Consider the following 14,991-nt stretch of genomic DNA (forward strand, 5'->3'; position numbering starts at 1 on the left):
AGTCATGAGAAACATATAAACATGCACCATGCGTACAACACACGTTTCCCATCTCGTCTTGTACAATGTGTTTTTCTTCTCTCACTCGTTCAGAGCTATTCCATAACCTTTTATCTTTAAAGTCCCAAATTTTATTTGGGGATCTAACTGAATAAGTTAGAAAAAGAAAAAAACATGTTTTCTCATAGTGAATGGTGCTGCACCAAATTCACAGAAACAGACTATTTTTATTGGTTTAATTTTAAAGGCTTCCCCCTCAAAAACCAAGTCTGATTTGTCACCATTACTAAACAAAATAAGTACAAGAACAGGTATAGCTGTGTAAGAACTGCTAGCTACTAAAAACCTACAATTTATCTGTACAGTTTTGAAACCACAGAACAATCAGAATTTCCACACGAGTCAGCATGTAGCATAAACCAAAATGGTTTTAAGCATTTTCTAGAGAAATTTTCCCAAATTACTTCCATTGTGACCATTTAATAATCTACCAAGAAGAAAATCGCTTTTGTAGCGGAAGCCTTGGTGGAGCTATGTTTTCAGTGATGTTTTCAATGATGCAAGCAAAAACTACCAAGCCAAATTCCATGAAATTGTGCAGTGATGTAAATATTTGAAAAAGAGGATCTCATTGGATGGTGATGTAGAACTGGATAACTTTCTTAAAGTGGCCTTGTCAGATAATACTCTTGCTGGTGCAGGAAAAAACAAATAAATAATAAGCAGACTGCGTGCTGGGCAACTGTCATTCACCTTTGAAGTTTCCCAGTATTCCCTAACTGATCTCGTTTGGAATAATTTTCTCAGAAAATTAAAATGTCAAAGGACAGGGAACACTACACCATTACACATGAATGAATACACAAACCACTAGTAAAAAGTGGTGTAAAAATAACTTTATGTACTATTTTGAAATTGAAAAAATGTGGTGTCACTTCTAGAAAACTTAAAGTTTTTGTCACACTATATGGAAAATTCAGTTGTGTAATAAATTTGAAGTGAGTATAAAAAGCCATTGATTTGTATTACCTCATTTAATACCACACTTTTAAACAGTGATTTTCAACATTTAATAGTTTGGAGAGGCTGTGAGTCATGTCGATTTACTGAATGCTGTGAAACACAAAGTCTACCTGGCGAATCATACTACTCACCGAAATGTCACAATTATTTATGTGCCATTACAAGTGGGAAATTTGTAGAGTATTATAAATTTCTCCACGTATACATGTTTTTTTTCAGTAACATAGAAATGCTTACACACACACATAACCACACAGACAAACCCACTTGTGTGACTTTGATGTGATCGTGAGGTGTCGGCTCACATAAACCAGTGAGGTCAGGATTGTAACTGCGACCATCTGGGAATAAGTAGCTGTGAATTTAAAGCAAACAACCAAACAACAAAGAACAGCATTTCATTATATGTTATATTTATAAGAGTTTAACTTGTGCACAATTCAATAATCATGAATTCTGTCTAGTTAAAAACAGTGGGTATAATTATGTAATGAGTAAAGTGAAAAAATGGATTAGTAGTACTGTTTGTATTAGTAATATAACCTGTTTTTTCCACCGCTTGAATTAAATATATATGTCTAACTTTTTTGAAGGCTTTTAATATTATCAGGTTTATTGAAACAGACAACATCAGATAAACACTTCTGGGTCAAAAACCCTTTCTTGATCCAGGATATAGCTTTCATAAAAGAGCTTTTCATTCACTGATCTCTGGTTTGCTGCTAAACATTTAAAGTGAATCAGATGTGACCACTGAAGATACAATTTGTGACTTTCTGTTTGTAGAAAGCGACAAGCTCATCACATACCTGCAGAGAGTGAGTTAGAAAAAGAGATGTGTGACAGGTTACATACAAGCCCTCCTTGTAGCCATCGATTAAAGCCTGGAACAGCGGTTTGTTGTTGGGAATGGTCTGCAGTATGTTTCCATCAGTGGTCACATAGCCAATGGCCCATTGGCCCAAACGTGTACAACTCAGTCTGAAGATGTAACTATTAGAGAAAGATAAAGATATGCATGACTCACACTAAAAACATCACTGACAAGGAAAAATCTGGTAACAACTGAAAAGAATGCAGTGACTACTGGAGAGTCAGTGACACCTTGGAACGATGGCATTAGGCGCAAATCAGGCTTACAACAGAGTCTGTGTCTTCTGTAAGGTGGACCCCCAAACAACACAACACACAGGTGTTCACTCTGTTGAGAAGGAGGCCTGGAGTCACCCAAAGTCAACTTGAGTCTGGCAATGATATGGTCCAAATTATAGAAGCAACCATGATAGGAGATATTGGCAGGAAACTTCAAGCCATGGCAACAATAGGTTCAGAGAAAAAAGGGTGAAAGGTGAAAATCAAAAAACAGTTACATGTAGGCTTGACACTATATAAATGTCATGGTTACAGGTTTTGGACTTTTGAATTATTTATTAATCATTTAAAGCTCTTGACCACTGCATGCAACACCACAACATGCAAGCGGGCTGTCGTTATTATCGTATTTGTCGGACTATAAGGTGACAGACAGATAAATATGAAGGCATGCCGGCTCGAATGTCGCCCGGATCAACATCCGCGTCAGGTGTTGAGGAACCAGGGCACCCTGACGAGAAGTGGGCTACTGGAACAAGAAGGCATCGGTGGGCAAGAGACGAAAACAGGGCGTTGTTGGAATGCTACTACGCAAGTAACCCCGGCGGAAGGGGCTACATGAATAGGATGAGGGACCTACGGATTCTTCGATACCCAACATCCACAATGACGACGAAACAACTAGTAGCTCAGTGTTCCAACATTCGAAAGAAGGGACTGCTTTCACAGCTAGAGATTGACGAGGTACAACATAAATGCTACGGCAAGGAGGAGTCAGGACGCCAGGTCATGGGGGAGATATCATCACCCCACCCGAGATTGGGTACATAGCCCCAAGTGCGACAGGAGAAGGATTGTTGAGTGCGAGAGGAACTGACCTGAAATATAGGATCATGGCCAAGCTTGAAACCTGGATCCCCCGAAGCCGGTTACCAAGATTACGTGAAGTACCCTCAGAAGGTCTGCTAGAGGATGTTAATGCAGCACTACGGACAATACCTACACTAACAAGCTGATCTACAATACGGCAGCAGTGATCAGTGAGATGCTTGGCTACAAGTTGAACAGCCACAAGGGGCAGTACCCTCCATGGAGAAGGAGGCTAGAGGGCAAGGTCAAAGTAGCACGGAGGGAGGTTAGCCTAGAAGGTGCATAAGAAATACAGCAAGCTGTCCATACCTGAGGCCTTGGAAACTGCCAAGCAAAGACTCACAGCCTTGGCCAGCCGCTTGAGGAGGTACACCAGAGAGATAGAAGGCAGGAGAATAAACCAGCTGTTCTCCACAGAACCAGCAAAGGTGTACTCTCAGTGGCAAGGGAACAATAATAAGAGAACACTTATTATGGAGACGGAGCAATACTGGAAGAGCATATGGGAGAAGGACGCAAGCCATAACGGCAATGCTCAGTGGCTAGTGGATCTGAGGGCAGACCATAGCGACCTCCCTGAACGGGTCCAGTAACCATCACAGTGGCAGATATCCAAGAAAGGGTCTCCAGTATGAAGAGTTGGACAGCACCAGGGCCCGACATGGTTAACGCCTACTGGCTAAAGAAGCTGACTGCACTCCACGAGCGTCTGGCAGCACAAATGAACCAGCTGGTAGTTAACGAGGGACACCTGGAATGTCTAACCGAAGGTCGGACGGTCCTGATCCCCAAGGACCCCAAGAAGGGACCAGTCCCTTCCAAATACCGACCAATAACCTGCCTCAGTACTAGATGGAAGCTCCTGTCAGGCATCATATCGGCTAAGATGAACAGGCACATGGGTCAATACATGAGTGGGACACAGAAAGGAATTGGCAAGAATACCAGAGGCGCAAAACACCAGCTACTGGTAGACAGAACAGTCAGCCGAGACTGCAAGACCAGACTGACCAACCTGTGCACTGCCTGGATTGATTACAAGAAGGCCTATGACTCAATGCCCCACAGCTGGATACTGGAATGCCTAGAATTGTACAAGATCAATGGGACCCTAAGAGCCTTCATCAGGAACTCAATGGGGATGTGGCATACAACACTAGAGGCCAACTCCAAGCCCATAGCACAAGTCACCATCAAGTGCGGGATCTACCAAGGAGATGCTCTGTCCCCGCTGCTGTTCTGCATAGGCCTGAGATCTGTGAGATCATTAACAAGACTGGCTACGGATACCGACTACGGAATGGAGCAGTTGTCAGCCACCTCCTGTACATGGATGACATGAAGCTGTATGCCAAGAGTGAACGAGACATTGATTCCACACTACCAGGCTATACAGCAATGACATTGGAATGTCGTTCGGGCTGGAGAAGTGTAGTCGGATAGTAACAAAGAGAGAGAAGGTAGTCAGAACTGAGGGGATTGAACTACCTGAAGGCAACATTGCAGACATAGAGGACAGTTACAAGTACCTGGGGATCCCGCAGGCGAATGGGAACCATGAAGAGGCCGCTAGAAAAGCTGCAACCACCAAGTACCTGCAGAGGGTCAGGCAAGTCCTGAGGAGTCAGTTGAACGGTAAGAACAAGATCCGGGCCATCAACACGTACGCCCTGCCCGTGATCAGGTGCCCTGCTGGGGTAATAGGCTGGCCAAAGGAGGAGATAGAAGCACTGACATAAAGACAAGAAAGCTCCTTACCATGCATGGAGGGTTTCACCCCAAGTCCAGCACCCTGAGGCTGTACGCTAAGCGGAAGGAAGGGGGCCGGGGACTGGTGAGTGTCAGCACCACAGTCCAGGATGAGACAACGAACATCCAAGAATACATCACGAAGATGGCCCCAACTGACAGCGTGCTCAGTGAATACCTCAGGCAGCAGAAACCCAAGAAAGAGGAGGGAGACGAGGAACCATCATGGAAGGACAGGCCCCTGCATGGTATGTACCACCGGCAGATAGAGGAGGTGGCTGATATCCAGAAATCCTACCAGTGGCTGGACAAAGCTGGACTGAAAGATAGCACAGAGGCACTAATCATGGCAGCACAAGAACAAGCTCTGAGTACAAGATCCATAGAGGCTGGGGTCTATCACACCAGGCAAGACCCCAGGTGCAGGCTTTGTAAAGATGCCCCAGAGACAATCCAGCACATAACAGCAGGGTGCAAGATGCTAGCAGGCAAGGCATACATGGAACGCCATAACCAAGTGGCCGGCATAGTGTACAGGAACATCTGTGCCGAGTATAACCTGGAAGTCCCGAGGTCAAAATGGGAAATGCCCCCAAGGGTGGTGGAGAATGACCGAGCTAAGATCCTGTGGGACTTCCAGATACAGACGGACAAAATGGTGGTGGCTAACCAACCGGACATAGTGGTGGTAGACAAACAGAAGAAGAAGGCCGTAGTGATCGATGTAGCGGTTCCGAATGACAGCAATATCAGGAAGAAGGAACACGAGAAGCTGGATAAATACTAAGGGCTCAGAGAAGAGCTCGAGAGGATGTGGAGGGTGAAGGTAACGGTGGTCCCCGTGGTAATCGGAGCACTAGGTGCGGTGACTCCCAAGCTAGGCGAGTGGCTCCAGCAGATCCTGGGAATAACATCAGAGATCTCTGTCCAGAAGAGCGCAGTCCTGGGAACAGCTAAGATACTGCGCAGGACCCTCAAGCTCCCAGGCCTCTGGTAGAGGACCCGAGCTTGATGGATAAACCGCCCGCAGGGGCGTGCTGGGTGTTTTTTTTTATATATATATACACACATATGAGAAGCTGCTGCCTGTGAGTTTACTGCAGACAGAGGAGAGCTTAAGTTTGACCAGGTACCAAAGCAAATCATTCGTACTGTACAAATAATGTAAATATGATGGTGTATCACAAAAGATTGATATCAAACTGATCACTTGGTTGCGTTACTTGCTCTTCGAGTGAATCAACAAATGGATAAATAAAAAGCCAAACAACAATGCTGATTTTTTAGAGAGTCTTAGCTTACAATTCATATTTTCAGTTGTTACCCTCCACGGCTAAACAAACTCTCTAAATCGGTTTCAGTTGTTTACTGATGAACACAACAATGGACATAAGGAGCTTCTTTCAAAGAAAAAACTCAGGTAGATGTTATTTTATATATTATGCTTTGTATGTTGTTCAGTATATTTCTATGTAAAACAAGAGGAATTTCAATATACAGCAGTATATTCACAGTTGAAACCAGATATCAACATACACTTTAGGGAGAAAACATAACTTTTTTTTTTTTTACTGTTAAACATGAATTTAGAGTAAACTTGTTTTGTTTTAGATAAATAAATGTTGAAATATCTTTGAATTAGTTAAATGTCAGAATAAAGAGAGACAGAGCTGTCTATTTTAATCACTTTCATCAAATTTAGGAGTACATATACACTAAGTTTATTGTTAATTAATAAGAAAACGCCAGATGATTCCATTCTGATCTTAAGAAGCTTCTGATAGGTTAGTAGAGTCCATGTGAGTAAATTGGTTGCACACCTGTGGATGCATATAAGGCCCCCCAACACACAGAGCCTGTTTCTTTGACATGGGAAAATCAAGAGATATCAACCAAAACACCAGGAAAAGAATTGTGGACCTCCATAAGCGTGGCTCAATTTTGAATACATTTTGGGTCCATTTGCAATTAAGAAATACAGACAATTTCTCTCTTTACTCTTAAAGTTAACAAATATGTTTTTATATTTATCAATCTAAAAAAATAAACATTTAGTGTGATTTGATGTTACAGTTGAAAAAGTGTTTGTGTTTTTATCTGAAGAGTATGTAAATATCTGGTTTCCACTGTATATTTGATGATGTTGGTGTTTGGCTTGATTGTCAGCACAAAGAGGGAGAGAGAGGAGCAGAGAGGGAGAGAGAGAGGAGAATGAGGACAGAACAGAGATGGAACAAGAGCAGGCGAGACACACATGTTAGTCAAATGGTTGTTTGCGAAAACTCATCAGAACATGTTCTCTAGTACCTAGTGTAACTTTTTAGATACCATTTGTTACTTTTCAAATTCTATATTTATTAAGTTATGCAGGCTTGTTTGCACAACAAGGCTAAATAATTATATAAACTTTTCTGAATCTAAATAGTGTACTTTGGTAGAATTAAAAAATAAGTGTAGTGCAGATCTATGATGAGTTTTAGTGCTACTATCATCTAGTTTTGATTCTGGTTCTTTTTTGGTTAAGTCCTAAGTAGTCCTGATTTTGAACTGTTGTAGTCCTGTTTTAATTCCGGATCAGTTCTGGGTCTGGCTGTATCAAGACACAGGGTTTAGTCCCTGTGTCTTGATACAGCCCTTGCTGCTTAATTTGTTCTGCCTTGCTGCTTAATTAAAAAAATAGTTTAAGGTGTCCTGCATATGTGACATATATATTTATTTTTCCTACATGAAGTCATTCTTTTTTGAACAAACTCAAAACAGAGCCTAATAATCTTTCAGTCATTTCTACCCTCACTTAATTTCCTTTCGCTGCTCAGCTCTCACACAGTGGCTCAGCTATGCTCCAATCCCTCCATATTGTGGCCAATCACATGCAAGGATATAGGATAATATTATTATGTGAAAAACAGAGAGGGTGAGAGACGCGACAGTCAAGTGCAGCGTGTGTCTGTCCTCTCAGTAAGTGAGTGAGACAGTAGACAGCGGTGAGGAGGGCTGTGCAAAAGCAAAAACACATAACACCTGTAAACGAAGCAGCATCTGGCTGCAGTTTAAATACTTTTTTTGTCTCGGTCTTGGTCTTGGTCTCGTCTCGTCTCGACTTGGTCTCGGTCTTGGTCTCGTCTCGGTCTCGATACCCTCTGGTCTTGGTCTTGTCTTGGTCTCGGATTAGGCGGTCTTGACTACAAGTCTAGGGATTAGTACTGTGTGGGAACACTACACTACTACACTTGACTGAATGAACAAACCACTAATAAAAAGGGGTGTAAAAATATTTTTATTTATTATTTTCAAACTGGAAATATGAGGCAGTACTTCTAGAAAACTGTTTTGTCACACATAAATCTGAAGTCATTGGTTGACAACAACCTGGAGACAGAGCAAGGGGTTTCCTTTTAGAGGTTGAATAAAGTGTTTTGCTGATCAACTTCTATCTAAAGCCTTTGGCTTATTAGGTGTTAAAGGAGTAAGGAGACACAGTCACTGATGGCTGTGGCTTAAAAGAGGAGAACCAATGGGGAGAGAAGTGGAAGGTCCTATTAGGGGTGGGCGATATAAACGATATACGATAGAAACGATATAAATTTGGCCAACGATAGAGATTTTGACTATACCGCTCTATCACGATAGCGCATGTTGATGATGTCATCAAGCTGCGCCTGTTTTGGTCAAAAGCATTGCAGCGGCTACAACCATTATCATCTGCAAATTATGCCGGGCGACAGTCATAGCAAAGAGATGAAGCACTTTTGAAATATGGGGAAAGCCAAAAACTGCGCTTCCTCCACTTCCGTAACATTGATTCATTAATGTTGAATTCTCTCGCAGCTGTTCTATTCCCATGTTGTTGCAGTATATTAATAACTAACCTCGTATTGTGGATGAATAATCTTAGTTGTTCTCCTGACTGAAGTTTGCCCCGTGTATAGCATCCTGCTATACGATTGCATTTGTCCCAACTTTGGTAACCCTACAAACGCCACTGCTGTTTAGTTTCCTGTCTTCATTTATGTTGGAAGTGGTAGCAGAGCTGTACGTTTTAATTAGTTTGAAAAAATCTCTCAGTCAGAACATGGTATGTCATGTTTAGGTGTAAACTAGCGAGCTAACTTCCTGTTAACTTCTAACTCCGTTAAATTTAATAAATTCTGTTTTCATGGATGCATGGATGTTAAACTTAATTGTTACACCTGATAAAGCAGCAACGCTGATGATTTTGTTAAAGATGAAATAATTTAGACCGTTTTTACCTCTTAGTGTTCGTTTGACTTTGGGACCTGAAATGGACGGAGTTTTGGACCCAGATTACTCTGCGAAGCTCCTCACTACGGCAGCCGTAATGCTCTGACAATCCATCAAGCAGTGCGGCTTACCAAAGTTGTACTAAAACATTTTTTAACAGATTTCTGCACGCCAAAATCGATTCAAGGTCAGTAAGCACAACCAGAATTCATACATAAGGCACACTCTCGATTTTTGAGAAAATTAAAGGATTTTAAGTGTGTCTTATAGTGTGGAAAATACGTTATACAGAAGAAAAGAATATATCGCGATATATATCGTTACCGCACATGCTTCAAATTATATCGCGATATGAATTTTAGGCCATATCGCCCAGCCCTAGGTCCTATAGTACGATCTGATACTGTTATATAATTCGATAAGACCAGAGGATTCCAAGAACATCACTAAAGACGAGCTCAGAAACATTAGCATAACAGGTTGCTAGCATATTTTTAGACCTGGTCTTAAATTGAGGGAATTGAGGGATTTTCTTATGAAAATGAAACCGCAAAGTATAAGGTATGTCTGTGAAGGTTCTCAGTCATCCAGGTCATTGTAGTCTAAGGAGCTTGGAAAGAAAAAAGAATCTGGACTTCTTTTAGCTGTTTTCAAGTTGCTTTAAGTTCAAGCAACTTAAAGAACTCCAGATGCTTTTTTCTTTCCAAGCTCCTTAGACAAAGTATAAGGTAGAACAATCTAAAAGCAAAAAGTCATGATTAATGAGAAAAAAATTAAATTCAATTTTATTTATATAGCGCAAAATCACAACAACAGTTGCCCCAAGGCTCTTTATATTGTAAAGCTCTTTATTGCTTTACATTGTAAGGTAAACACCCTACAAAAATACAGAAAACACAGAAACCCCCAACAATCAAATTACCTCTTACAAGCAAGCGCTTTGGTGACAGTGGGAAAAACTCCCTTTTAACAAGTGGAGGAGAAGGTGGAACATAATTCTGATTCTTTCTTTTTTTCCCCACAGTTTGTCGATTCAGTTTTCTTGTTGTTTTTTCTTTTTTTCTGCAGATCAGTGAACTTCTGCCAACCTTTACTTCTGAAAAATGTTTTTATTTTTTTCCTTTTTTGTTGCCTATTTTTTGTTGATGCCATGAAAGTCAACCTGAGCTAATGTTTTTCTTAAAATGCTACATTGTTTTCAATGTCACATGTGTTTTCTTTATTCTACTGTGAATAATATATTTGCAAATCATTACATTCCACTTTTATTTATAGTTTAGATTTGAGCTAAGATAGGTATAATATGGATGGGCTTTTTACCATCTGGCGTATCCCAGTAAAGTGTGTGAGTGTGTTTTCTGTTTTTTAAATGAGTATCATGTAGTGGCTCATCAGATATGACTGTCCTCACCCACACAGTTATGTGGTTCTGCTTATGTGTTCCAGTGTTGGTTTTCAGCATGATATCTGCAAGAGTCACTTCATAGGCAGTACCCTTTATATTTGGATACTCACACCAGCCCCCTTCCATGCTCATATACACAGAGACCTGTCCTGTTATTACCTGCTCTACCATACCAAAACAAAAGACCTGCTATTCAGAAGCTCAAGGCTATACAAGCTGCTGGGAAATAAGTTAGGGTATTTTTAAAGCTACTTTCTGTGCCATCCAGGAAGATTGCAGGTGCACTTTTTTGTTGGTATCTTGGTTCAGATGCTAAATTGTAAAGCAGTTCAGATGTTTGTGGTGTAGGTGCCACTCTTTGTTTTTTTCTCTTCCTTCCAAAACAAAGCCAATGTATATTTTATAGTCATTTCTATATGAAACCTAAAAGAACACATGGAGACAGAGCAAGGGGTTTCATTCCATATAAAATCAACCAAATTGTTTTCCCAGCTGAAACAAAGGGACCAGCAGGACTCATTGAAAACTAGCATACTATGAATATTAAGTCACAAATGCTCAAAGTGCAAACCTGGTTAAAATTATGTGCCATATTTTGTGTCATATTCTTTATGCCAGTATTTTTGAGCATTCTAAGCCGAAATAAGCTAAATTAGAGTTAACTGCATTAAGCAGAAGTGTCATAGCAGTTGGAAAGTCCGCTCTACAGCTTGGTAAAATAAGTAACAGGGACAGAACAAATGGCAAAATAAGATTTTCGCAAGTTAAGGAAGCAATGGCAGTATCCATTCATCCTGAGACCCTCTGTGATCCAGCCCTTTCTGCATGCTGAAATTGAAGGATTACATACCTGCCAGGCTTGTTGATGTACTTGTGCAGTCGAGCTTTGACTTCATCATAAGTAAGGAAGGCCATATAGCCAGGGTGTGTCACCGCTAGGAAATTCCAGTTCCTCAGAATCGATCCCCAAGGCTGAAAAAAACCCCCCATGTTATTGTGGTTATGTGGTTTTTGTAAGTATTAATGTTTTATATTGTAAACATAAAGTAAACGGAAGTTGGGTCATGTATTACAGCATACACTCATTGCGTTGCCTCTTCAAGGTAAACTGTTCCTTAGGTATGGGTACCGGTATCTGACGGTTCTGACATAAACGGTAGTAACCAGACCGAAAAGCAGCGCACATTTCGGTGCTTTATTTCGGTGCTTTTTTTTCCTGAGATGTCAGACACTTTGGATTTCAGCAAATCATTTTACCTTTGCAAGCGTAGTAGGCGGGGCCAGGTACGTACGTTCTTTTAGAGCAGAGCTACAGATTAAAAACGCCCAAGGCGAAGCGGTCAAAAGTCTGGCTGTACTTCACAGCAAAAGATGCAAACTCAGCAGCCTGCAACAAGTGCTTTAAGGTGATACTGTGCAAAGGAGGTAACTCCTCAAATCTGTTGAAACGTATAGCGTTTTTTTAAAAGCCGAGAAATGCGCCATATTTGATAGCTTGCTGCGAGACCTCACACCGTGCACATCTACTGTGGGTGTGGTTCCTGTTATCGGTCCCGGAGTTAGCAACATCCCCCAAAAACCCGAAGAGGAGAGTCCTGGCCCCTAGCCCTGCCAGTGTAGCAGGAATGATGACGGATGATGATGGCAGCAGCAGCCGTTCTTCTCTGGGTCAGTAGCTTAATGTTGTCCGTGTGTAATTTACGTTGACTAAGTTAACCACGTTATTAAATTAATGCATGTAAGGTGAACTAGCAAACACCGTCGTAGTTACATGCGGCTGTCTTCTTGTTTGATGGCAGATACTCCCTTCATCCTGGACAAAAAGGCTAAAATGACCAAAGAAAAAGTGGAAAACAGTTAAACATGAGAGGTTTAAGTTTGTGTTTTTTCCATTGATTAAGCACTACTTCCAGCCAAGAGTGATACCATAAGTCCCCTATAGCTGCAGAAAAGGCTAACATTGTTATCTTTTTACAAAAAAACAGCTAAACATGAGAGGTTTTTGGACAAAGTTTGTGTTCTTCATTTTTTAAGCGCCGGTTCAAGCACAGTTTAAACACCACCACCGTTTCAAAAGTACCAGTTTGGTACTGGTATCGGATAAAACCTAAACGATACCCATCCCTACTGTTCCTTGCTGAGGGACCAGACAAAGAGTGATTTAAAAAGAAATCCATAAAGGAGGCAAAACCATGAGGTTTTGCCAAACCAAGAGGCAGACATGTTTGCTTGCTCTGCTCTGAGATGCCAACTTGTTGTTTGTGGTTGTTTGCTTTTGTTCTTTTTGCACTAGATAAGTGTTGTGCACTGTTAACATAGCCGAGACAGGCACTACTGGACATCGGTAACTCACACAATCTTCTGGACTTTACCCTTCCACCGGAGTTTCAAGTCATTGTTCGCCCAGGTAGACACCAGGGACTGCAGACTCACTCTGTATACCAAGGAAACTGGACTGCAGCCTCCGGTAAGGCAAACTCCATGATGCCACCAGCGCATTACAGAGAACTGGATCAACAGTCAGATACGAGACATGCTGCATACTCGATCTCTTGCATTTACATGAGGCAATGAGACATAGTACAAAGCTGGGAAGTATGGACTGAGCAAAGCCATTACAGCAGCTAAGACGCAGTACAGAAGTCTGCCTCTTGGCAGACTATTAGATGGCTTCTATTCTTCTGCTGACCCCGGGCGGATGTGGCAAGGCTTGCGCACATCACAGAGTACAGGGCCACCGTCAGCACCATCAGACCTCAATGTATTCTACACCCACTTCGAGACCCTCCAACCCCCTCAGACCTTCCAGACCTCCCGGACCTTCCAGACCTCCCAGACCTTCCAGAACCCCCAGATCACCCATGTGACTGGCTACAGGACTTTCCCAGTCCGACAGGATCGGCAACAGGACTTCAGCCAGCACTATTACAAACACTGGCATTCCACAGGGTTGCGTCCTCAGTCCTGTCCTCTACACCCTGTACACCCACGACTGTGTTGCCTGCAATAGGGATAACACCATACTGAAGATCGCGGACAACACTGCAGTGATTGGTCGCATCACTGGAGGGGACGAAGTGGCTTATAGGAGAGAGGTGGCCGGTCTGGTGTCATGGTGTGAAGACAACCTCAACCCTCAACACTCATAAGACAAAGAGATGATAGTGGACATGGGAAAGAAGAGGAGGCCTCACCAGCCGCTGTTTATCTGGGGGCGTTAAGTGGAGAGGGTGAGCAGCTTTAGATACCTAGGCGTCTACATCACTGAGGACCTCACCTGGACACTGAACACCACACAGCTGGTCATGAAGGCTCAGCAGTGGCTGTATTTCCTGAGGAGGCTGAGGAAATTTGGTATGTCGGCCAAGATCCTCAGCAGCTTCTACAGCTGCATTGTCGAGAGCACACTGACCAAGTTGCATCACTGCATAGTATGGCAGCACTACTGCTATGGACCGCAAACGCATGCAGAGAGTGATAACAACTGCGGAGAAGATCACCAGGACTGTGCTGCCCTCTCTGCAGAGCATCTACCATCGCAGAGTCCAGAGGAGAGCTGGCTCCATCCTCAAAGATCCCACACACCCCCAACACGGACTGTTCACACTTCTGCCATCGGGACGGTTTTAGAAGTGTGAAATCCAGAACATCCCGACTCAACAACGGCTTCTTCCCCACTGCTATCAGACTCAGAACAGCTGACCTATTTTAACAGTAATAATAATTTTTGCACACTCTGCACACAAATCTGTTTGCAAAATTTGCTCACAGTGTGTGGACAGCAGAGAAAGAATTTGATTGCACAGAGAAATGCTTTTCTTTGTACACATGACAATAAACAATTAGAATTGAATTGAAACGAATTGAAAATATTCAATCACCCTCCTTAAGTCAGGTTTGTGGAGGGAACTTGACATAGACCATCCGGTGGCCGGAACTTAGCCTTAGCCTCCTGTATGCCTAACCACCCGCAGAAGACACTGAGGGGGTCAGGTGCATTGTGTCATGGGTAAGGATCAAGGGCGGGGGCCCTGGCAAACCGATCTACAGCTATTGAGGTTGACTACTGGGACACAAAACTCCTCTCTTATAGGGAAGGACCCTGAGCAAGTGCGTGACGTTGAGAGATACCAACTAAATATAGTCAGGGTCACCTCAACATACCACTCTGACACTGGAACCATTCTCCTGAAGAGTCACGGACTCTGTTATAGTCTGGAGTTACCCTTGGTGACACGTAATGGGCAGGGGTAGGTATTCTTGTATCCTCTCGTTTTGCTGCTTGTACACTGGGGTTCGTGTCATTGGACAAGATGGCCATTTCCCTGTACCTTCGGGCTAGGGAACGGGTCCTGACTGTTGTATGTGCTTATGGGCCTAACGACAGTTCAGAGCACCCAGCCTTCTTGGAGTCATTGGGTGAGGGTGTTCTTGGTGCTTGTCATGGTGGTAATCTCCGAACCAGATGTTGGAAACTGGAGGTGAAGGGACCCATCAAAGCTGAAGAAGGAGTCCTATTGGGCTTGGTTAGCCTGTGGGACTTTGGAAACAGCTGATGGGTACAAGAAGGCCAACTGGAATGCAGCCTGGGGTGGTAGCTGAAGCAAAAA

The 14,991-nt window shown here is 42.6% G+C and overlaps 2 protein-coding genes across 6 annotated transcripts in view; one reads left to right on the forward strand and one right to left on the reverse strand.

Moving 5' to 3' along the window:
* The window catches only part of alcama (activated leukocyte cell adhesion molecule a), a 334,175-nt gene that overhangs the window by 97,128 nt on the left and 222,056 nt on the right, over positions 1-14,991 (forward strand). The gene's annotated exons all lie outside the window — the stretch shown is intronic.
* Positions 1-14,991, reverse strand: part of cblb (Cbl proto-oncogene B, E3 ubiquitin protein ligase) — a 96,492-nt gene that overhangs the window by 52,598 nt on the left and 28,903 nt on the right. For all 5 annotated transcript variants that reach the window (XM_085173831.1, XM_085173829.1, XM_085173830.1 and 2 more), the window contains 3 exons: positions 11,232-11,353; positions 1,879-2,016; positions 1,291-1,378 (listed from right to left, as the gene is read on the reverse strand). In XM_085173831.1, coding sequence (XP_085029957.1) covers positions 1,291-1,378; positions 1,879-2,016; positions 11,232-11,353 — 348 coding nt within the window. The remainder of the gene's footprint in view (positions 1-1,290; positions 1,379-1,878; positions 2,017-11,231; positions 11,354-14,991) is intronic.

Source organism: Neolamprologus multifasciatus, chromosome 10 (assembly GCF_963576455.1).
Source record: "Neolamprologus multifasciatus chromosome 10, fNeoMul1.2, whole genome shotgun sequence".
Lineage (NCBI taxonomy): Eukaryota > Metazoa > Chordata > Actinopteri > Cichliformes > Cichlidae > Neolamprologus > Neolamprologus multifasciatus.